Below are 25,668 nucleotides of genomic sequence, written 5' to 3' on the forward strand. Positions count from 1 at the left end.
CAGGTTCAATGCTATTAGAAAATGGTTGAACTTTGTTAGAATTTGGTCAACAGGTGGTGGTCCAATTATTACAGGTGGCTGCATGCCATGACAAGTGGCTACTTCATAACATGTGGTTGTCAAATGGCCCTCCCTGGTCTATGAACTCCGGAGTGAGTAGTTTCACTATTGCCTCTTCCAATGAGATAGTTTTCAAGTTGAGTTCTTTTCAATATACCCTTGTCTAGTATCCGCGACTCATCACTATTGAATTGTCTCTCCTTACTCTTTAATCATATCCGTCGGGAAGCACACGTGATCAAAGGTGCAGACGAGCTTGGCACACTATGTAAGACATCGAGGGGAGAATCTATTCAAGCCATTGTGGATTACTTCATTAGAAAGTGGGATCAATTAAAGTGGTCCACTCTTATCTAGTACCGCGCAAGCATAAGGAAAGTCCATTGGTAATGCTCTTGACTTCTACATCCAATAAGTCTATCAAGTAAATACGAGGTCTCTAATGATGATTATTTTTTTTTTTATCTAGTGTGTACTTATATTTATAGAATTGATCGAGCAATTTGTAATTCATATTTCAGAATAATGTCGTCTGTGTATGGAATAAAGGTACATCGCCATGAATCGATCAATGAAAACAAGGGACCCCTGAGAAAGACCCAACAATAATAAAAAAAAAACGGTGACACGCTTCTTATAAAAAGAATAATTCATGCTAAATACTAAGTAAACAATTTAGGCAGGCTTGTTCTTCCTCGTTTTTTTTTTTTTTTTTTTTTTTTTGCGCTTTTTGTTGAAGTTCTTCCTCATTCAATACTTTCCCATATGCACTTTTGTTGCTGCCTTTTTCGATGAAAACCACAAAGGAAAAGCTAATAGATTATTAAGCATGGCGCTAAGCACGGACTCTCCCAAACCTCACTGATCGTATTTTGGTATGTGATTAATCTTATCTTTTGGAGCCGCCACTAATTGATTGGGGTTGATTAGATACACAAATAATATTGCGGAAGTACATTTTACTTCTGCGAATTGGAGATTCAATGGATACAATTACATAATTACTCTGGATTAAGCTAACAGTCTTCTGATACCTTTTCTCTTTATTTTGAAAATATTTTTGCAAGTAGTCTTGGCCAATTTTAATCCTAAGCCATGATGAGAGTGTGCAAACAAGAAAGTAACATCCAATAATCAAAGCATATAAATTGATTGCAAAAAATCTAAACAATCTAGACGCACTAAGCAAAAGCAAAGCATATCATTATCCATCGCCATGAAGATTTTTTGCAAACTATTATTTAGAAAAAGATGAAGACAAAATGCATGGATGCTATGCATGATTGTGCATAAATTAATGACTACCTAATATGCATTCTACACTAAGTTTTTTTTTTTATAGGTATTTTCTTCATACATCAACATGCATAATTTAAGAAGATGCACGAATGACTAGGTAAACTGCACTAATTAATATGCTAAGCCCTCAATTTGACGGTTAGTGAGAATGAGGGTAGTTACGACCTTCAAATAAAGAGTAAACAAGGCTCACTGTGGAAAGTTTTGTTTAAACCAATGGTGTACTTTATAGTTGCTCTTTTTATTTGGCTCTTGTTTATAAGTGTATGAGAGGTACCTATGCCTAAAAATTTCAAAAATACTAATAGAGTTTGGGAGGAAGGCAATTTCTTCCAATCAAAGAAAGAGAATAATATGGCCTTTTCCCTCCCTTTAGCAAAAGGACTTTTTTCTTTGGCAGTATTGTCAATCTCTCGGCTTTCCTTACCTATTCATTTATTATATACTAGCGAGATGTTCGTGCTTTATGCGAATCCAAGACTATATTCTTTATATTATTCTCAAAGTTTGTTGTCAATCTATTTTATATTAATTGTTATGTCAAGTTAATTATTAGATACATTGAATGTTAATTGGATTTTTTTTTTGTATGAAAAAGGGTTAAAGTTGAATATAAAAATTTAACTTCATGCTACTATTTCTATTTTATTACCTAATAGAACATGAAGTAGACCTATAAGAGCAAATGAAAAGAGACTAGAATCCAAGTGTTTGTCGATTTCAAGATTAGCAAGCTAGTCTACAGAGCTATTTTCTTACTGAAAGTTATGTTGCACTTTAATGTGTAACAATCTTCTAATGTCATTAAGCAAAGTAAGGCTAGCATTATCAATCATAAGATTTGGAGTACGAAGATTAGTGATGGCTCTAGGGTCAATCTCACTAATGATCTTATGAAATCCAAGTTATTTTGTGAAATTGAGTCCTAATCATAACGGCCAAAGTTCTACTTGTGTCAATGAATATATTCCTACAAATGTGGCCAAACCACCAATGCAATCACCGCCTTTGTTTCTAAATAACCCCCTACATTAGCAAATCTTGAGTTGGCTTTAGAGGGTCTATCAGTATTTAGTTTGATCCACTCAAAGGTGAAGGATCCCATCTGAACAAAATCCAAAGAGATGCATGATCAACTTAATGTTGAGTTATTCACATACGGAGCTTTAATGATTGTCTTTATGTATGACCAAATTACTTGTGCCAGATTCGAATGGAAAACAAAGTTGTTCTAGAAAAATGACTTGTTTCTCCATTGTTAGAAAAGCCACACACCTACTCCAAAAATTATGCTCCAAACATGATGAAAATTCGGCTGCCCCTTACCAAAGAGGTTTTAATGCAAACATTATGACAAATTCATTGAGAAGAATTCTCTCAAATATCATTGGGAAAATAAGTGATACAGTGCATACCATCCTTGTAAGATAAATAAAAGAGAACTAGTCACACAACTTGCTATTGAAGGACCATAATGTCAATAAGGGAAGCATCCGGGATCAACTAGCTCTTCCAATTTTATGTCCTCCCACGCGCCTATCATGATCGATCTACGTGCCGATATCTCTTGGGACACTTGTTGCATGCTTGGACGTTGCTTCGGATTTGCACTCAGGCATGTAAATGCCAACTTTACAATGAAAGCCACTTGACCTAGCGTGTCACCATTTGGGTATGGAATTCTTTGATCTAGAGCTTGTTTTAGGGGCTAACATGAAGCTGTTGAATTGCTTGATGATGAAGAAGCTAAGGATGTGAGAGTTGATATGAGATCACCTGGATGTCTACCTATGATTACTTCCAATGTCACCACTCCAAAGCTATAAACATCATATTTCCCCTTCACCTCCATTGTGTATGCGAGCTCTGCAGTGGGAAAACAACATTTTTTTTCTATTTTTTATTAATTCGATCTTTTTTTGCCAAAATCTTAGTAAGGCAATTTAATTGGATGTTTTTGTTGAAGAAACCAACTTACCTGGAGCTGCATATCCAAAAGTGCCTCTAAAGGAAGTCCAATTGGATGAGTAAGGATGTAGAACCTTAGCTGTACCAAAATCAGAGATGTGAGCTTCGTATTCTTCATTCATTAAAATGTTCTTGCTTGACACATCTCGATGAATTATAGGAGGAGAGCATTCATGATGCATGTAGGACAGAGCATAAGCCACACCTTTAATAACATTCACTCTCTTATTCTAATCAAATGTTGTTATACTCTCTTCATCGTTCAATATATCCTTCAAGTTGCCTGATTCCAGGAACTCGTAAACCAAAAATGAATGTCGAGTACTCGAGCAAAAGCCATGGAGCTTGATAATATTCCGATGCCGAGCTTCAATCAGAGCATGAATCTCCCTTTCAAATGCCTTTTGATTAGTGATTTCAGCTTCCACCGCTTCCTTAAATTTCTTGACCGCAACAATCTCGCCTGTTTGCAACTGAGCCTTGTAAACACTTCCATGTCCTCCCACACCGATGCAATATTTGGCATCAAACTCCTCAGTGGCTTCAATAATGCTCTGATAGACCATCTTCCCGTCAAAGCTCAACACTGCCCACAAGTTTTCATTGCTCCCATTGTTCGAACTAGGCTCTATTTTCCTTAATCTTTGGCAGACTATACTTGAAATTTCCATAACAAAAAGCAATGAAAGTAGGCAACCGATAGTAGGAATTAAAATTAGCATCAACTTTTTGTTTTTGCTCTTGCCTTTCGATGTTGTTGTTGTACATGGTTTGAGACTAGCAATAACTCCACACAAGCCTTTGTTCCCTCTCACAACTTCAATTGTAGCATTACGAAAGGCTAGAACATTTGGTAAAGGACCTTCTAACTCATTATATGATATGTTGATGGATGTCAAGCTTACCATATCACCAAAGGTCGAGTCAATTGAACCCGAAAGCTGATTGTGTGAGAGATTGAGTATTTCCAATCTATGCATTTGTGCAAATTGTCTAGGTATTTCTCTCGTCAGTAAATTTTGACTTAGATCAAGAACTTGGAGAGACCAAAGATTGCCAATCTCCACAACAATATTGTTATCAAGATTATTCCCACTTAAATTTAAGAACGAAAGGTTGGAGCATTCCCCAAGTCCTATAGGAATGGAGCCACTCAAGTTGTTTCTTGCAATATTGAGTTTCTGCATATTGGACAAGGCTCCAAGTTGTTGAGGGATGTGGCCTTCTAGACGGTTGCAATCTAATGAAAGCTCTAGCAGCAACTTCAATTTTCCTAGGTCTTTAGGAATTTCCCCAACTATATGATTTGAAGAGAGGTCCAGTCTATGCAATTGATTCATGTTTCCAACTTGAGGTGGTATGGTGCCGGAGATTCTATTGTTGGAGATTATCAAGCTCGTCAAATTTCTATACTCTCCCAATGTCGGTGGTAACTCACCATAAAGTTCATTGTTGCTCAAGTCAAGGTAATCCAAGTATGGGTACACACCAAGAGCATTGGTTATATTTCCCTTGAGCGAGTTACTATGGAGCCTAATTCTACGCAAACTCGAACAATTTCTCAAGCTTCTCGGGATGGGTCCAGTGAAGTGATTGTTAATTGCAATAAAAAAAAAAACAAGAGCTTGGCTATTGCAGATCTCTTGTGGCAATTGGCCAATAAAGTTGTTAATAGATAGATCTAGGCCAGTGAGGGATGTGAGATTATTCATCTCGATGGGAAGAAAGCCCTTTAGATTATTCGTGGATATAAATAAATGACCGAGGATTCCTAGCTTTCCTATGGATGATGGATGATGGGATAGAGCCTGACAACTCATTAAATTGAAGCAAAAGATTTTTCAGATTGCTCAAGTTAACTATGGATGACGGGATAGGGCCGGACAACTCATTCATGTGAAGAAAAAGTTGTTTTAGATTGCTCAAGTTACCTATGGATGGCGGGATAGGGCCAACAAAGTTGTTATCAGATAGAGCTAGGCCAATGAGGGATGTGAGATTATTCATCTCGATGGGAAGAAAGCCCTCTAGATTATTCATAAATAGAATTAAATGACCAAGGAGTCCTAGCTTTCCTATGGATGACGGGATAGGGCCCGGCAACTCATTGATGTGAAGCACAAGAGCTTCTAGATTGTTCAAGTTACCTATGGATGATGGGATAGGGCCTGACAACTCATTGGTGTGAAGGAAAAGATTGTTCAGATTGCTCAAGTTGCCTATGGAGGACGGAATGGGCCCGGAAAGTTTATTGTTGTAAAGGTCAAGAGCATTCAAATTACTTAAGTTACCTATGGATGATGGGATGGAGCCCGACAACTTATTCATGTGAAGGGAAAGGTGATTCAAATTGCTCAATTTACCTATGGATGATGGGATAGGACCTATTAAATCATTTAATGGCAATAGGAAATATATGAGGGATCTCATTCCTCCAACTTCCGAAGGTATGGGACCGGAAAGTTGGTTTTGATATAAGTAAAGAAATGCTAAATCACTCAAATTTCCTAGAGTTTTAGGGATGTAACCACTGAGATAATTGGAAGATAAATCAAGTTTAATGAGAGACCCCAACATCCCTATTTCCTCTGGAATGGCCCCAACAAGTTGATTATGGCAAAGCCACATCTTTATCAAGCTGCTCATGTTTCCCGTGGAAGCAGGAATAGGACCAGTGATGCGATTGTTCTTTAACTTGAGGTAATTGAGAGACTTGAGCCTTCCTATTTCTCTAGGGATGAAACCAGAAAGTTTATTTGTAGAAAGAAATAGGCCGGTCAAGTTGCTCAAGCTGCCTATCTCATTGGGAATTGGGCCATTGAAATTATTATTCGATAGTTTGAGAACCTGGAGAGATCGCAAGGACCCTAGTTGAGCTGGAATGTTTCCTGAGAAGTGATTTCGAGACAAGTCTAGATGAGTAAGCTTGGCAAGAAGAGCCATGCTCGGAGGGATGTTTCCGAAAAGTGAGTTGTTGGCAAGCTTCAGAGTGACCAATTTGGGCAGTAGGGAGAAATTGAGATGACGAAGCGTACCATGTATGGCAGAATCTGAGACGTTAAGGCTCACAACGCTCCCAGGAGGATCGCAATCGATTCCACGCCATGAACAAGGGTTGCTTCCATTCCACGAAGACAAAGTATAGTGACTCTGGCTGTCTAGCTCAGACTTCCATGTAAGGAGTGCCTCCAGTTCCTCATTTCTGGTTTGATTACTAGGACCAGCAAGGGTCACTAGAGAAGGGCTTCCAGATGAAGCAAGACAAGGCATTTCTTGCGTGAGCATAAGGAGGACACAAGCGACGAACGACATGGAGGGTTGTTTTTGAGATAAGGCCATGACAGGTTGTTTAGGTTACTTTGGGGTGGGCTTTTCTTTGTTTCTTGCATGAGCATGAGAAGTGCAGCCGAGACGAACTTATAGAAGAAAATCGGTGCCATCAAGTCAACAACCAAGTCAATAATCTTGGTGACGTGCACTCCTCGTTACGAAAGTCTTCCATTCCTCTCAAAAAACTTGAAACATCCCAATGCCCCATGTTGGATTGACTTAGGAGATAACGTTCACACTTATAAATGGTCACCACCTGATCTGGTTATTTGAAATACACCCATGTGAATCAGGCCAAGCCTCACGTGCTTGGCTAGTGATCAAGAGAAAATTTCAGTTTATATTTTATCATGGTTGCAGAATTTGCATGTAGACAATGGGACTTTAATGTGGGAATTGAAAGGGAAAGCCTGAAATTAGGGAAGAAAGTGGATTTTTCTTCTTGTTTTTGCGTGGAGGATAATCTGGTCTACCTCAAAATAGTTCAGTCACCCTTTCCTCTCGTTCTCATCACGTTATTGGACTTATCAAATTAATCGAGTAGGTATACCTTTGTGAAGAAGTGGGATATTGTAATTTATTAGAAAAGATTCTTTTCACTCGTGAAACACGGCACGATAAAGAAGCTTTGGAGCTCGTCAAGATGGTTTGCCTCTGGGATGGTGCTTCAACTTTGGAAGGGAAATAAAGTAGAAAAAAAATGCACAAAAAAAATGATACAGAGTATGTGTCACGCCCCGAACCCCGGGCACGCGCACATCCCTCGATGGTAGGCTGAAAATGCGATGTCTCAGGACGCGTCACCAACCCATTCTTTTTTTTTTTTTTTTATCAATTAAGCACATGGGGAAGCAAATTAAATAAACACCCGGCTAATAAACAAACATAGAGATAGTGAAACATGATCGCGATTTTCCCATAGAAACCACGACTTATTTATCCATTGTTGTTCCTAGGAAGTTTAATAATTTACAAGTCCTTACACTGACAACTTCTAACCGACCCTCTCAAAAACCTCAGGGATCAGGGTCATCCTAAACTTCGCTAATAGCAAGGCCAGCCAAAAGGTGTTGCATCTCGCGCCCACCATATCTGCACTCAACAAATCTCCACGCTACGGCCCTAAAAAAGGATAGCCCATAACGGGGTGAGATAAAATCTCAACGAGTCAAACCCTAAGCCCCGATTAGGACGCAAATTCACCAAAAGGCAGCCTAAACAAGCATCGCAAAAAAACTCACCTCGCCTCGGTGCGTAGCTACACGTTAGCTCAACATATATACCATCATCAGTGTAGCAAATGCGGTTTAATAATTGGAACGCATCATTTCAATCACATGGGTCCTGATTATAAGGCCAAACCGTTATGACACGTCCCATACTGTGCCACATAATTTTGTCCTATAATCAAGCGCAACTATCACAACCATTCAGGTATGTTCCAGTTATTACGACCCATCGGCCACAGCCAACTCAACAGTCGGCGGTCATCCGGCGTAACCGGGCATCGACCCTCTTCTTCGAGCACGGCATCATCCCACGTATTCATACGCATCAGAGTGGCATTCCACACAGGAGCATCGGCCCGGCCTTCACCATGACTAGCATTCGTTGACACGGGGCATCCGAACTTAATCAAGTATCGTCCCGCATATTCATACGCATTAGGATGGGTTCATTACCCCGCATATTCATACGCATCAGGATGGGTTCTTCACCCCGCATATTCATACGCATTAGGCTATTAGGTGATCACACAAGCACACCATCAATCAACCCAATTTTTTTTTTTTTTTTGGTGAAAGGTAAGAATATATTAATAACTTTGGACAAACAAGGAACGGCGCCAACTTACACTCTGACCGCACAGCAGGAACAGAGGAAGGGAGTCGAAGGGAAAACAAAGAAAGAAGAAAACACCCACAACTCGGGCCGAGGCAAAACCAAACCTAGCAAATCTCTACTACCCACTTAAAAGCGGGACGAGAGAACTAGGATGGTACAAAGACAATCATCAACAGCATCAAGCAAGCTACCGAGAAAAGACCGAGGGGTCGAAGCCCCAATTCCTTTGAAGTCTTCTATTTCTTGGGGTAGGAGGCACATTCTTGAAGGAGAGAACTCTGTCCTTGACAACTTTGATTAAATGATTTTTGAGAGCCGACACGGAAACAGTTTCACCCCGAAAGATGATGCAATTTCTCTTCTTCCAAATTAGATAACACGAGCTCCAAAAGAGAACCTAGCAATTTTGTGGAAGAAATCCTTACCCGATAAAAATTTAGAGCCCACGTGGAGGTCTCGGTCCACGGTCCGATTCTCCAAGGTATGTTGCACCTAGAAGCCCGAAATAAGCCGGGGTAGCAGGGGTTTGACAGGTGAAAGAAAAGGTGATCAATAGAGTCCGGCTGAGTTGAGCGAAGGCCAGACCGAGTAGTCAATCCTACCGTAAGAAAGTAGGAGTGATTGAGTCGGTAGGCGCTTCTTGGCAATAAGCCATAATAGAAATTGATAACGCGGTGCCAAGGCATTATCCCAAACCAGAGTTGCCCAAGGAACTCGATCTTTTTTAACTCTGATTAAATTCTAGGCCGAAGAAACCGAAAAAAGGCCCGAAGAATCACTGCACCAAAGGAACTGGTCACAAACATTAGAAAGCACCGGCAAGGAGAAGCCCCAACTTTCTAGGCGGGATTTAAAGGCCAGGGCAGAGGTGTACAGTTCAGAGATAGCTGCCATCTTAGATAAACCCGAGTCCTCCATTACAGTGGAAGAAATAATTGTGTCCAAAGGACCACATGGAAGCCAGTTATCATGGCATAGAGATGTCTGCATTCCATTGCCAATTTTCCAACGAAAGGACTGGCGAAAGTAGGGCCTAAGCTGCAAGATTTTTTTCCAAGCCCACGAGCATAAGGTTGGTTGAGGAGAAATCCAGAAATTCACTCTTTTTAAGAAAATCGAGTGAATCCAACGACACCAGTGACTCCTTATCAGTAAATAAGAACCAAATGTATTTGGGCAAGGAAGCTCTATTGCAATCTTTAAGGTTTCTAATAGCCAAGCCGCCCTCAGATTTTGGCAAGCAAATATCTAGCCATGAGACTTTGGCCCCGCCTTTTCCGAGGGCAAAACCTTTCCAAAGAAATTGTCTCAAGATGCGCTCAATATTCAAAAGAACAGCAGCAGGTAAAGAAAAGACACTGGCCTAAAACACCTGAATGGAATAGAGAACGGACCTTATAAGTTGGAGTCTCCCTGCAAAAGAAAGAAATCGATGAGTCCAAGATTGGACTCTTGCTGTAATACGGTTGATCAACTCAGTGCAGTCGGTCTTGGTTAATCTAGAAGAGATGATAGGTACCCCTAGATACCGAATAGGGAGTTTGCCTTCTTGAAAACCAAATGTAGATAGAATATTCCTCTGAAGGGAAGAGGAGCCTCCCGATAGGAAAACATCATTTTTGTTTCCGTTCGGTACAAGACCGCTCCAGGAGGAGAAAGTGTCAAGGCTCCTTTTAAGGACCACCGCCGACTTCCGATTCGCACGGCAGAACAGGAAGACGTCGTCAGCGAAAAAGAGATGAGATAGTCTCATAGATTTACATCTCCAAAAGAAATTGAAATCTTTGATGGAGGTCCTCAGATTGATGATGCCCGAAAAAACTTCCATCACTAGGGTAAACAGATAAGGAGACATCGGGTCTCCTTGCCGGATGCCTCTGCCACTAGCAAAGAAGCTGTGAAGCTCCCCATTGATAGAGATAGAGAACATAGGCGTGCGAACGCAAACCATGACCAGTTTAATAAACCACTCCAGAAATCGGAAGGCTAGAAGGGTTAACTCCAAGAAATCCCAATCCACGGTATCATAAGCTTTGTGGAAGTCAACTTTAACGGCACATTTCGGAAGATAAGGATCACGGTGAAAACCTGCAAATAGCTCCTGTGCCAATAAAATGTTGTCTCTAATCCTCCTACCTCTGACAAAGGCATTCTGAGCAGAATTAATAATACTGTTTTGAACCATAGCAATCCGATTTGCCAAGATTTTTGTAATGACTTTATAAATAGTATTGCAGCACGCAATAGGTCTGAAATCAGTAACCTCGCAAGCATTAGGTACCCTTAGGTATTAACGCCAGAATTGTAGCATTAACTTCTTTCAGGAGATGACCCGAGGAAAGAAATCCTTCACAGCCCGAATCACCAAAGGTCCAACAATTCTCCAATTGTTTTTATAGAATTCAGCAGTAAAGCCGTCAGGGCCCGGAGCTTTACTTCTTGGAAGAGAAAAAAGGGTGTCTTTAATCTCAAAGTCCGAGACAGTTGCAGCAATGGAGCAAACCTGGGCATCCGAGAGTGGGCTGCGAATAACTTGCCGCAAGTCTTCCAGGGACGGCTTGACAAGGGTAGCATGGGGGATAATAGATCCGAGAAAAAAGAGACAAAAACTTGCGGCACCCGAGTTGGATCGGTGATAAGAGAGCCAGAGGAGTCCTTAACAGTGAGGATTCAATTAGTGAGGTGTCTCGCCTTCACATAATTGTGGAAAAACTTTGTGTTTCGATCTCCCTCTTTAAGCCATTTAACTCTTGATTTCTAGCGATAAAAGGATTCTTCTTGACCACGAAGGTCTATGAAAAAACGCCGCTGGCATCTTTCAAGTTCTGCAAGATTAGCATTATTAGGGTCAGATTGGAGACCAACTTGAGTAGAGTGAAGAGCTTCTCTAGCTTCAGTAGTTCTAATAGAGATGTCTGAGAAAGCTTCTTGGTTTAGCAATTTGAGGCGAGCCTTTAGAAATTTCAATTTAGAGACAAGCCTGAACATGGGATAGCCAATCACTGGAGAGTTCCATGCTTGCTGGACAATAGTTAGAAAGTTTGGATGCTCAGTCCAGAAGTCGAAGAATTTAAAAGGCTTCTTCCTGGACGGCGGATTAATGTTCAAAAAAGCCGCTTTCGAAAAGGAGAAGTCGATGTTCCATTTAGTGTTAACTAAGACCTTGTCAATTTTCCTTTGCTTCCTTGAGGAACCAGCCGAAGTTGACCAAGTATACCGGAGACCAACATACCTGAGGTCCACTAATTCTGTTTGGTCAAGACAAAGCTGGAAATCATTAAAACATGGCAGCCATGTATTAGAACCACCAAGACGGTCAGAAGGGTCCTTTATAGCGTTGAAATCGCCTGCCACAAGCCAAGCCGAATCTTGGAAAAGATCATTGTAATGGACGAGATCCTTCCATAGAGACTTGCGTTTGACAAAAGTGTGCTCTCCATACATCGCCGAAATGTAGCAGGAGGTATTGACAGCATTAAGCTTGAAGTGGCCATGAATAGCCTGAGCATTAGTAGAGATAAGATCAAAATTTGCAAAATCCGGGTTCCACCCGAGCCAAATTCTACCACGTGGGGCACAATCATAGTTGGCAACCCACTTCCATCCTCTCAGCAAGGTAAAAGATATGGAATCAAAAAGAGATTCAGGAACCTTAGTCTCAAAAAGCCCCACCAGGCACAACTTGTTTGAAGAAACAAACTTTCTAATTTCCGCACGTCTGATGGGATTCATCATGCCTCTAATATTCCAGAAGCCAAAAAAAATTAGGATGGGGAAAAACAAGGACTTACCTCCTCTTAGAGGCCTTGTGACTAGTATAAGTCCCCTTAGGAACAGCCGAAGGGGGCGTTGCAGGAGGGTCCGGTGGAAGTAACAAAAGTTGGTCCTGAACGCTCATAACCACCTTAAGAGAACTCGGGCCTTTTGAGGACAAGGGTCTATCTGAGAGCAGATCATCATCACTCGGAGCAACCAAACTACTCACACTACAAATCTCATTTACATCCGAATTATGGTGATAGTCAACAGGGGACGCGAGACCCGACTTTTGCTGGGATCGCCCTTGATTAGCTCTGATAGTAACCTGAGAGGAGCTTTTTGGAGGCTTGGAGCTCACCATAGTAGCTAGGTTCGGTGGTAAAGGGGACTTCAGTTTCAAGAGCTGCCCCCTTTCACTAGGCGGGGCAAGATAGAAGGAAGCTTCATCCTTGGCTGGAGACTGCTTTTTTTTTCTTATTCTTGACCTTCTTCCAACCCAAATCAGCAAGAATGGGATCAGAAGAATCCTGAGGCAAAGTTGCCGGGGCTGGAATCTTGTCTTCACCCGAGCCAGACGGTCCAATAAGAAGGATGCTGGTGGGGTCAGGGATTACAGGTAGCGACATCTGAGGTGTAGCCAAAGGTAAAACAGGGGCCAAAGAGGCCTCAATTACCACTTGCTGAGTAGGGGCAGTATCAACCGGAGAGGGAAGAACCGTATCTGCAGCAAGAGCAGGACGAACTCTGGATGAAGAGACCAAAGGTTGTGCTTCTAAGGCACGAGCAGAAGGTTTTTCAGCAGATGGAGGGCACTTGTGACCAAAAATTCCGCAACTCGAGCAAGCGACTGGTCTCCATTCATATTCAACTCCAACCTCAATGATTTCTCCTTCGTGTTCTAGCTCAATTGAGTCACATGAAGGTTGATCAGTAGTTATCTCAACGCAGACCCGCGCAAATGACATTACCTTCAATTGTTCAGTTCGGTGATCCACATATAATGGTTTCCCCAAAGCACTAGCCACTTTACCAATGGATTGTGCTGACCAGAAAGAGTAGGGCAACTTCTTTAGCTTCACCCATACCGGCACTGAAAGCTGAGCGGCTTTCCTAAGCTCCAAACCAAGGGTCCATTGCTGCAAAGCTAGAGGAATTCTAGCAACGGTTATAGGGTCGCCTTCAAGAAGTTTCCGCCTATAGTCCCTGTCCGAGATATGGAGAAGGAAGGATCCTTGTCCATTGGACATGATCTCAAATAGGTTTGGTCCCTAAGCTTTTTTTAGAGCCTTCTCAACAACTTTAAACGGGAGGCGTCGCCCAAGAAAGTAACCCAATAAGCAGTCGTGTAGCTTAGGATCTGCCGCTTGTAAATCTTGCTCTGTCATAACAATGACCGGTTTGTTGTTCTTGAAGGTCGGAGGGGTATATTCCAGCTCGTACCCTTTAGCCACGGTCTTCGCAACTGCAACCCAAGTGTGAGGGTTCGCTTTACTAGCCTCTCTTCTCAGCTGAGGGCGTTTCGAGCGCGACCTACCCCTACTATGAGTTCTAGCAGTAGCCGGAGCTCGAGGGGGTTGCGCATCGCCACTACCAGATGGATTCGAGGTCCCAAGATTGTGGTCATCCACCGGAGCACCAGCCAATAACGAAATCTCAGCAGCAGCAGGAGATAAGCTTCGAGCAGAGGTCTCCCCATCCTCCGCGAGGACTCGATTCGACCCCGAGTCCATCAATCCCAGCAAAACGAAACAAACCAGAGCAGCCTAATAAACCCTACCCGCAATTCACCATAAACGATTTGGGAAGGGGACTTACTAGGCGCCGAGAGAGGGGGCAGTCGCACCAGCTGGGATGGAAAGCCGAACCAGCAGAGGAGTCCGTCGAAGGTGAACAATGAAGCCGGTTGAAAACAGGGGAAAACTCCGAACAACCACAACCAAGCTCGTCCTTCCTCGTACACCAGGGACGTCGTTCGATGAAGCAGCGCCAAACGAACGACCAGCCGAGACTCCCCCAGCACACGAAAATTAGACCAGATGCGCAGTAGATGCGAAGCTCCTAGGGTTGGCGAAATCTGGAGACATAGGTCGACCCAGCCAAATCCGTTCGGAGGGAAGGAAGAGGCAACAAAGAGGAACCTACCCTCCAAATTTCAGCTCAATCGGGTGGCTAGAGCTTCGGGAGGGAGCAGCTCACCGGTCGGGTGAACAGTAACATGGGAACCAGATTAACCCAATTTTTATCTTCCATCAATTAGCCCAAAATACCAAATTCCTTTTAAAACAATAAAAATCGCAACTCTTTTTTTTTTTTTTTGTTCAAAGCTTTCCAAATAAATTCGTACACAGTCACGTATTCAAAATCAATCTGTCAAACTTTGCACACTTCTACTATAAAACCTCATTTTTTTATTGAGCACATAAAATTCGGCGTCCAAACTTGACACCTTAGTTATTTTCTATTTTCTTTCCCAACCACCCTTTTTGGAACTAAACTAGGGTAATCCCCCCATTTTGTTCAAAGCTTTTGTAAAGAAATTCGTAGGTGCTCACGTACTCAAAATTAATCCATCAAAATTTGTACGCACCTAGTTTGAAACCTCATTGTTTTATTGAGCAAATAAGTTTTGGTGTCCAACTCGATAACTCATTGTTTTTCTAATTAAAAGCTTATAAGGTTATCTTTTGCAATAACAATAAACCATCATCATAGAACAACCATTCACATATTATTATGCATAAGTTCTAAACATGCCAAAAGTCAACCACATTACCAAGTATACATTATCCAGCATGCACGACACCAAGAATAATCATAAAACCACAATCGGCCCTAACGGATAGAAACCGGTCCACTCGTCCGTCTACAAAATTAATTCTAGAAACCTAACAAAAAAGGTTCAAAAATTCTTAAATTTGAATATGTTATAAAGGACACTTAAACAAACACTTATTCGAGATCCAAAACTTATCCGTTTGATCTAAAATTTGACTATATTAAATTAAAAGATGTGATGAACAATTTTTGTGAAGAAACTCTTCCGAAAATCGAACCCTAAGAGTTGATAAAAATCCTTTCAACACCAAAAAGTCACAGGTTCCAACACAATTCGAGATTTTGCTTTGCATGTACCGAATATGAAATATTGTTCAATTAAATCCATAAAATCCTGAGTAAAATATATGTCATAGCTGAAGATGTTTAAAATAAATTTCAAGGAGAAAGCAACCTCAAAATCGTGACGCATTTTAACCCACAAAAATCTCAAACAGAATGGTCCAGTAAACCGATCTACAAGGAAATCCACTAAATCAAGCTAAACCGCCCTCATTAGTACTAATCTAACCAACTAGATTAACACTGATCCATCTTAAGGCTAATCTAATCAAAATAGATTAACACTAATCCATCTTAAGGCTAATTAACACTAATCTAACCCTCTAAGTGCAATTAACAACTTAATCGAGGATTAAGGAGTTAACTCACTAGATTAGGGCGGTGGCGGGTTCATAGCGACAGTGGCATGACGACGGTGAAGACCTGAGGTTACCGTGTCTCCAACAGAGGCCTAACGGAGGAGTAAACCTTACAAGCTCTACTCCAAGGTGGGCTTAGCTCGGCTTGGGCTGGTCGGTCTCGGTGGCCACGGGGTTGTGATCGGGACGGGGTGGTGAGGTAGCCGTTGGTGGTGGCTGGATGCGAGGGTTGCTGGGCGAAGCTAGCGGCGGGTACGAGCACGGCTAGACTTGACGTTGGTGGGGCTACAGTTGAAGCAGCGAAGGAGATGGTGACTGTGGTATGGTGGAGGCATTGGGGTGAAAGAATTGCTAGCACAAGGTGGTGGTCAGTGATGAAGATGATGTGGGGGTGGTGGGCTAGTATGTGGTTGGCTGTGAGAAGGAGAAGTGAGGGGGACAAAACTAGAACTAAGGGAAATGTGTGAAGGAGGGAAGAAGAGAAGAGAGTGGAGGGGGAAAGGAGAAGAAGAAGCTGGCGGCAGAGAGAGGGAGCTTCATGTGTGAGAGGAGGAGAGAGGGAATTGGGAGAGAAAGAGAAATGTGAAGGAAAGAAAGTTCATGCAATGGCCAATGAGAAACCTTGATAAATATCAAGCCACTCATTGCCATGGCCTCAAAGTCTTCATGCCAACATTGTCAAGGGGCCACTCAATGAAGAATTAGCTTCAATTCCACCCAATTAAGCCATTTTGGTGTAAAAAAATAAGCCCTTCTTCAGCCATCCGAATTTCCATTCTTTTTCCAAATTGTTTGAAATTGATTTTTTCGCAAAATTCCAGACTCAAAGGAATTTCTCCAAAAGACGAGATGACGTCCTAAAAATGAATCGTGACACGCTCAAACGTCCGAATCCCAAAACCGAATTAAATTTTGCGGTTAAAATCAACCGAACGCAATTTTAGTACAACCTAACCTATCGAGTAGCTTTTAGGGATTTTAGCGCATTTGACCCGTGGTTGATAATTTTTTCTCCACATTTGTGCATCTCCGACTCCTAGATGATGTTCGGTTGTCATAAAAATCGTAAGGTTTTAATTATGTGTCTCAAGTATAATTTTAATAGAAAATCAGGTTAGTGCCGTTCGACATGAATTTCGCAATCACGTGGAATCACCTGCGATTCAGTTACGTGTGTGACATCCTAAATTTTCCAGTTCTACTTTCAATTAAATTAATCGGGTCTTCTTTACCAAAAAAATAAAATTAATCAGGTCTTTCATCGACGCGCCTATAGTGCTATTTTCAGAAATGATTATTCCTGAAATAACTAGACTTTCTAGGGAAGTCAATAAGGGATTTTATTGCAATAGACTTGGAAATTTGATCAGGAATTGATTACTCGACCGTGCTCATGTGCAGAGATAATTACAACATATTTAAAATTCGATGAGAGATCAGAGATATGTCAGTTTGATGGAGATGTGTGGCTAAACGTGGTGATTCCACTAAATTACAAAATTATCGTTGATCGGCACTAGACTGATTTTTCTGTTATTTTGGTACCTTGTGTTTGTAATCGAAACCTCGAGATTTTCATGATAATCGGGAGTCTCCAATGTGTCAAAGAGGTTCATTGTGGCTCGAAGAAAATTGACCACGGGTCATTTGCACTAAAAACTTCTGAAAGCTACCCGATAGCCTAGTTCACGCTAAAATCGCACCAGATCGAAATTAATCGCGAATTTGAATCCGATTTCAGAAATTGAAAGTTCTGTCGTGTCATAAATCATTTTGGAAACATCGACTCAGTCTCCGAAGAAGTACCAAAATCAAAGGACTGTTTTTTATTGCAAAATTGGGATACATGTGGGATCAATTGGTGAAAAAAATTACCAATTTAATTATTGACTCGATATTGGAATTTTTAGAGGTTAAATTGATTTAACGCAAATAAGGATGGAAGTCCAATTTGTGCCATTTGCACCAAAATTCGTATGCCCCATTATCTACAACAATTGGACCACTTCAAGGGCTTCTAGAAGAGATCTTGTGGTAGGAAATTGCAAAGGAAGACAACCATATGGGTGGGGCACACCAAGGGGACCAAGGTGATGAGAATGAAGGCCAAGAGGTCCCACCAAGCCAAGCTTGTCCCCTCTCCTCCTTCCTCTCCTTCCACCATTGACCAGCCCCTCTCCATTGCAACCTTGAAGCTTCAAAATTCCCCAGAAAATTGAGTTGCAGCCTTCCTTCTTCGTTTGAACCACCGCACGCCTTCGGAGCTTCGCTGCAACACCGTTTGCTGCTCGCCTACTTGCGCGCGAGACCAGTGCCTCCTAGGTCGTTGTTCCACCTCAACCGTGAGCCCGAGACACCCCTCGAGCCAATTGCAACTCTTCCGCCGTTGTCGGAACCACCTGGCCACCTGTCCGTCGTCGTGAAGCTTCGCCGAAGCTCCGCTTTGCCCCCGCCGGTCCTTGCTCGCTTAGCCAGAAATCGGTCCAACTTTTCTTGGCCCCAACTAGAATGAGAGCAAGTAGTGGGTATTCCAGCCACTGTTTGGCCTGTTTTGGAGGCTTTCCTGACCTCGCTTGGCAGTTTTGCTTTGGAGTTTATTGAGCCCGCCGCGTCCCCGTCGTTTTGATCCGAGCAGATCATTAAACAAGTGAGTTTAATTCACTAATCTCTGCTTAGTAAGTTAATGATGTTTAAGGAATGATTAGTTTAGATTAAGTATGGATTAATTGGATAGTTAGATTTGATTAGTGAATTAATTAACTGTTATTGCATGTTAGGTGGTTAGAGTAGTGTAATTAGAGTCTAGACAAGCTCTAGTATTTATCTAGAGCGGTTCGAGAATTTTCCTGGGTCCATCTCGGCTTTTAGTTAGGCTTTTCTAGCCAAAGTGTGAATTATTGGCATTTATTAATTATTTTTCATAATTAATTAATTAATTAATTAATTTTCGAAAAATTGGACCGGGATAGTCGGTGACCGGAATTTTATGTTGATTGCAGTGTTGTGATCTATTTATTTAATTGAGTTATAATTAGTGTTGATTTGGTGTGATTCGTATTTTTGGGATTTATCCCAAAATTTATTTAATTTCAGTAATTAATTAGAAAAATCACTAGGTGTCGGTTGACAATACAAAAATAGAGTTGTGGACTATTGAAATTAGCGAGATTTTCAAGTGAGAAAATATTATATTTTGACTAAGGTTGACTATGTACCCACACAAGTATTTTTATCGGGTATGATAAAAGTGGCAAAAATGATAAATGGTCAGGGTGGTATATTATATCAACCTATAGGTTATGATATATCAGCTTAGAGTGAGCAGTATACCAGTGTATTATATCAGCCCGAGGGCTCTGATATGTCAGCTTAGCGCGAGCAGTACACTTTATTAGCTTAGAGTGAACATCATGGGTATACTATATCAGCCTGCAGATAATATGTCAGCTTAGCGAGAGTGGTATACCGATATACTATATGAGCCTGAGAGCCTTGATATATCAGCTTAGTGCGAGCAGTATACCTTAACCTTTTTAGCTTAATGCGATCTATACTATCTATTATCAGCTTAGAGTGAGCAGTCCTAGATCATGATTAGACTTTATAAATAGTATTGATTGAGATGACCGGGGAAGGATCTTGATGGCATGAAATTGATTGAGTCGATTGATCGATGGTTCGATTTGAGTGGATGAATTGATTGGTGGAAATAATTGAATGGTTATTTGAATTATATCGACTTGTAGAAAGGAACTGAGGCTAAAGTAAGCTGACTCGTGTTGGCAACCCTCAGGGCTTATTTTCTTCCTAATTGGGTCTTAGGAGGTTGAATTTGCTAAGACGTCATCTCACCCCATTGTGGTATAACATTTCAAGTCCATAGATGGCAGCTCCTCTTGAGCATTTTGGACAACCGAAGAAGATCACAGAACATAAGTACTGTATTCTGATCCATGTGCACCCTGAGGGATTAGAGTACGAATTGGTGAAATTCATAATTTGGGTTGATGCAGGTCTACGCAAAAAGGTGCCCCATTAATAGAGAGCATAGTATCGCCATAATCGTAATGGACTGAGAGAGGGCCCTATACCGGAATCCGAGATACCTCTATATGTAATGGAGGTTGCTTTCGGAAAGGGCACTGCAGACCCTCCAGGAGGTTTGGTGGAAGACTCGGTGGACCCTGACCTTGAAGATTTAGGATCCCCGATGTATTCAGTAGTAGGCTCCAGTTGGAGTGTGGAGGAAGATGAAAATGAAGACGAGGACTCGTAGTCACTTGAAAACCCCCTCTGTTTTGTGGACTTATAAGTAGATCGGCTTGTATTATATATAAGTGTGGTTGTTGTTTTCTGTTCGAAAAATTATGACTCTGCTTTTCTATCCCGTTATATTATTGTCTAGGGATTATTATTCACTTCCACATGTGCATTAAAATGAATGGATCGACAATGCGTCCTGGGACGTCACTATTTAATCGACCAAGCATAGGGATGGGCACGTGCTTGGAGGATCGGGGTGTGACAACTTGTTTTCGTCGAATTGACCTATATTCGATCACAATTCAATCATAATAGTGTTGTATTGACTCTTGCTGATTATTATGGTCGAGCAGTCCATTTTCGATCAAATTCTCTAGTCTGTCGCATTTATATCCGTTAACGGCTTCACCTAATAGATTAGTTAACTCATGAGGGACCAACTTAGAATAAAATGACCATCGGCGCGTCGACGAATCAACCATTTCATATTATTGAGATGAGGTCGAATTTCAGGATATCACAATTCTTCTCCTCTTATAAGAATTTCATCCTCGAAATTTAATCCATTACAATTCTTCTTCAAAAAGGTGGGGTTATTGATGTCTCATCGATTCCTTGCTTTCCCACGTAGCTCCTTCCGTTCCGTTTCCGTTTCGTGGTTTTGCTAGACCACTTTAACCAAGGGGATCGTCTTGTTGCGTAGCACTTGCTCCTTTCGATCCATTATCCGCACCAGTCTCCCCATGAACGACACTCTCTCGTCCACGTCTAATTCCTCAAATTCAGCACGTGGATTGGATCAAGTTTGTACTTCCTTAACATCGACACATGGAAGGCGTGATGTACTTAAACAAGTCTTGGCGGCAATACAAGATAATATGCCAAAGTCTTAATTCGCTCCAAAATCTCAAAGGGACCGACATACCTCGGATTTAACTTCCCTTTCTTGCCAAAGTGCGAAGTACCTTTAATTGATGACACTTTAAGGAATACGTGTTCACCAACTTGGAACTCCAATGGCCTATGCTGCTTATTTGTATAGCTCTTCTAACGGTTCTGAGCGATCTTAAGTCTTTCTTGAATAGCTTTAACGGTGTCGACTGACTGTTGAACCAACTCAGGACCCGTAATCTTACACTCTCCAACTTCGTCCCAACAAACTGGAGTCCTGCAGGCTTTGCCATACAATGCTTCAAACGGTGCCATCTAAATACTCTACTAATAATTATTATTGTAGGCGAACTCAATTAGATGAAGCTATTCCTCCCAGCTTCCTTCAAAGTCTAATACACAAGCTCACAGCATGTTCTCGAGAGTTTGAATCGTCCTCTCAAATTGGCCATCCGTCTGTGGATGATAGGCCATGTTGTACTGCAACTTTGTTCCCAAGGCAGTTTGTAAACTCTTCCGAAATGCTACCATAAATTTTTGGGTCTCGATCAGACATGATTGTCATTGATACTCCATGAAGACGAACTATCTGTCGGATGGACAACTCAGCATATCTGTCCAATGCAAAGTCCTTTCATATGGTGATGTCCTCCATTCTTGGCTCCTCAACTGACGTATCAACTACGGTTGCCAACTAACCTTGGCAACCCACATCCAGTAACTGGGTTGCCTTAAGCGACGGAATTAAAGTAATCGAGGGTCCTCCTCGATTCCCAACAAACTCAAAACTTCCACCCACTAACGGGTTAAACTGGATTACTTCACAATAACAATCCATTACAGCGAGATGCTCTTTAAGCCAAGCAACAATTCAATTTAATTCATTGCTTCTTAAACCAATCCTTTTCAAAATGACATTAAAATCACACATAGGCAAAATAGTTAAGTATAACTCTAGCCAATGGTCCTCCTTTCTACGACCTCATTCCAATAAATCGAAGTTCTACACACTTAACCATATCTTCATTACGCCACTCTGATAAATTATCCCAGAAACACTACCCCTTGGTGCATAGTCCGGGTCATTCGTGCCCCCTTCACCATCCTAGAAGCCTACTAGGAGCTGCTTCTTGTCTAGGCCCTCTGGCCTCGGTGATCACTCCCCGCCCTTATCGGATTAGGTCATTACAAGTCCACCAGCCTTCGCCTGGTTTGTCTCTGAGTTACACATCTACTTAAGGGGTCTCGTTTCTATAGGGACTAACTCGCAGAGATATTGTCCGCTTTGGCCCGTCCCATACCGAGCCTCACGGTTTTATCCTTTAGCACATAGGTAGACACTATCCCAGGAGGTCATCCATCCTAGCAGTGCACTAACCTAAGCTTGCTTATCCTTCAGGTTCAGGGGCACCAGTTGGCTTCGGAGGTTTAGTCTTAACCCATCTTGAAATCTTCTTGTCCTATCCACGAAAACCTCTCGGTTGTTCTATCTATGGTCATGGCACCTGTGCTCCCATTGGCTTGCGCAGACAGTTCCTCACCTGATGGTGATGCCAGTCACATCCATAACAAGCTTCTGTTCTAGCAACACACAGGGCTGATCCATAGTTTCTTCCACAGACTCGACACACACCATTCTAGTTAGGTGTCGGCTTTTCGATTCGACCATTTTGGTTGTGAGGAATGTAATACTTTCCTCTTGTCATCGGCCTCTTTCCAAACCAATTGCTATCTCTGTTAAGCACAAACTGCAACCCAAATGTAGCGGCCCGCTCGTTCAGATTCCTCTCGATTAACTGGGCCCTCTCGTATAGATCGTTGTAGTCTTTGAGGTTCAGCGGCACCAGCGGATCCTTGATCTCTAGTCTTAGGCCGTCTCTTAATCTCCTCGCTTTGTCCACTGAGTCTTCAATTAACCTTGGTGCATACTTGGACAATTCTGCAAAATTTGCCACGTATTGATCCACTAACATCTGACCTTGACGAAGACGCTAGAACTCGGCCATTTTCTGCTTTTTGGTGTAGTCAGAAAAGTACTTCCCATAGAAAACTTCCACGAATGCATTCCACATTCGAACCGTACCTTCAGGAAACACTCTTCCACGGGTGGCTTCCCACCAAGTGCTCACGTTCCCTTGCAACTGATAGACAGCCAAGACTACCTTGTCCTTTGAAGAGCACCTAAGCAGCGTGGAAACCTTCTCTAATTCTTGGATCCAAAGGGTTGCAACCTTAGGATCACCTGCTCCAGTGAATCTTGGCAGTTTCAGCTTTAGGAACTGCTCCACCAACTTATGCATCAGCCGATCACCATTCCCATTTCCTAGTGGGACTTCAGCAGGTGCAACGGCAATAGCAACAATGGCATTGGTGGTAGTAATGGCGGTGGCGATAGCAGCAGCTTGGTTCTAAGCCTGCTAACTGATCATGTTTCCTAGGGTCTTTAGTACCTGAATGATCCCATCCAACATGGGATCGCCTGGTGCTCCTACCCTAGTACCAGCCTGCGGTGGTATTCTTTCCCTCGCGTTAGCTTGAGCCAGTGTTCTACCCCAGGTATCGATCATAGTCGGCGTCCTTCCCCGAGTAACAGACATAACTGCCCTCTTCAGAGGAGTTCTCTGCTCATGATTGCTCATATTGCATAATCTTTGTAGAAACTTGCTTTCTAATTTTACATAGAATTATAAATCTGAGCGACCCACACAAAACAATCAATCAATCACAAGCATCAGCGTAAGGAAAATGTCTTTTCTCGCTAACTATCCCTTGACCCATCGCACCTTATCACTACATACACTAACCAGCTTTGATACCACTTCAAGTGGGGATGTCACGTCTTGAACCTCAGGCACGCGCACATCCCTCGATGGTTGACTGAAAATGCAACATCCCAAGACACATCAACGACCCATTCTTTTTTTTTTATCTTGTCAATTAAACACATGCAGAATCGAATTAAATAAGCACCCGGCCAATAAATAAATATAGGGATAGTAAAACACGATTGCGATTTTCCCATAAAAACCACGACTTATTTATCCATTGTTGCCCCTAGGAAGTTTAATGATTTACAAGTCCTTACACTAGCAACATCCAACCGACCCTCTCAAAAACCTCGGGGATCAAGGTCACCCTAAACTTCGCTAATGGCAGGGCCAGCCAAAACGTGTCACATCTCGTGCCCACCACATCCACACTCAGTAGATCTTCACGCTACGACCCGGAAATAGTTTAGCCCATGACGAGGTGAGATAAAATCTTAGCGAGTCAATCCTTAAGCCTCGATTAGAACAACGCATAAGTTATAAGCATGCCAAAAGTCAACCACATCACCAAATATACATTATCGAGCAAGCATGACACCAAGAACAATCACAAAACCACAACCGGCCCTAACAAGCAGAAACCGGTCCACTCGCGCGTCTACAGAATTAATTCTAGAAACCTAATAAAAAAAGTTCAGAAAATTCTCAAATTTGAATATGTTATAAAGACACCTTGACCCAGATCTTTCTACATTAAGAGAAGTAAATCACCCAAATCGTTACCAAAACTGTCCCTATCCATAAATTTTCTTTTCCAAAATCAGTTTGATTGAGGTCCAAAACTTGTTCGTTTGATTTGAAATTTGATTATGTTAAACTACATGATGTGATGAACAACTTTTGTGTAGAATTTTTTTTGAAAATCGAACCTTAAGAGTTGATAAAAATCATTTCAACACCAAAGATCACAGGTTTCAGCACAATCCGAGATTCTGCTTTACATGTAACAAAGCTGAAATATTATTCATTTAAATCCATAAAATCTTGAGTAAAATATATGTCATAGCTGAAGATGTTTAGAACATGTTTCAAGAAGAAAGCAAACTCAAAATCATGACGCATTTTAACCCCAAAAAATTGCAAACAGCAAGGGTCCAGTAAATCGATCTACAAGGAAATCCACTAAATCACCCTCATTAGTACTAATCTAACCAACTAGATTAACACTAATCCATCTTAAGGCTAATTAACATTAATCTAATCCCTTAAGTGCAATTAACAACCTAATTAAGGATTAAGGAGTTAACTCACCGAATTAGGGCGATGGCAGGTTCACAGCAACGGCGACACGACGGCGGTGAAGACTCGAGGCTACCGTGTCTCCAATGGAAACCTAATGGAGGACAAGCAGGCCTTGCAAGCTCTCGGCCTAGGTGGGCTTGGCTTGACTTGGGTTGGTCGGTCTCGGTGGCCGCGAGTGCTGCTGCGACTGGGATGGGGTGGTGAGGTAGCCGTTGGTGGTGGCTAGACATGAGGGTTGTTGGGTGGAGCTAACGACAGGGACATGAACGGTTGGACTTGGCATTGGTGGGGCTGCAGCTGAAGCAACGAAGGAGATGGCGGCTGTGGTGTGGTGGAGGCATTGGAGTGAAGGAACTACTAGCGCAAGGTGCTGGTCAGTGATGAAGATGACGTGGGGGTGGTGGGCTGGCATGTGGTTGGCGGTGAGAAGGAGGAGTGAGGGGGACAAAACCAAAACTAAGGGAAATGCGTGAAGGAGGGAAAAAAGAAGAGAGTGGAGGGGGGAAGGAGAAGAAGAAGCTGGCGGCGGAGAGAGGGAGGTTCATGCGTGAGAGGAGGAGAGAGAGAAATTGGAGAGAAAGAGAAATGGGAAGGAAAGAAAGTCCATGCAATGGCCATTGAGAAACCTTGATAAATATCAAGCCACTCATTGCCATGGCCTTAAAGTCTTCATGCCAACATTGTCGAGGGGCCACCCAATGAAGAAT

The 25,668-nt window shown here is 42.1% G+C and overlaps 1 protein-coding gene and 1 pseudogene across 1 annotated transcript; both read right to left on the bottom strand.

Moving 5' to 3' along the window:
* Window positions 1-2,836: 2,836 nt before the first annotated feature.
* On the bottom strand, window positions 2,837-3,923 carry LOC120294435 (annotated as a pseudogene).
* A 1,141-nt stretch (window positions 3,924-5,064) lies between these two features.
* LOC120294436 (probable leucine-rich repeat receptor-like protein kinase At1g35710) lies at window positions 5,065-6,639 on the bottom strand. Its single transcript, XM_039314516.1, has one exon. It carries the CDS (start codon window positions 6,637-6,639, stop codon window positions 5,065-5,067), a length of 1,575 nt encoding a protein of 524 aa, XP_039170450.1.
* Window positions 6,640-25,668: the final 19,029 nt, after the last annotated feature.

The sequence above is a fragment of the Eucalyptus grandis genome, chromosome 6 (genome assembly GCF_016545825.1).
Source record: "Eucalyptus grandis isolate ANBG69807.140 chromosome 6, ASM1654582v1, whole genome shotgun sequence".
In the NCBI taxonomy this organism is placed as follows: Eukaryota; Viridiplantae; Streptophyta; class Magnoliopsida; order Myrtales; family Myrtaceae; genus Eucalyptus; species Eucalyptus grandis.

Excerpts from the sequence above, each read along its gene's own strand:
- LOC120294436 (XM_039314516.1), bottom strand. The coding sequence starts at position 6,639 with ATGTCGTTCGTCGCTTGTGTCCTCCTTATGCTCACGCAAGAAATGCCT.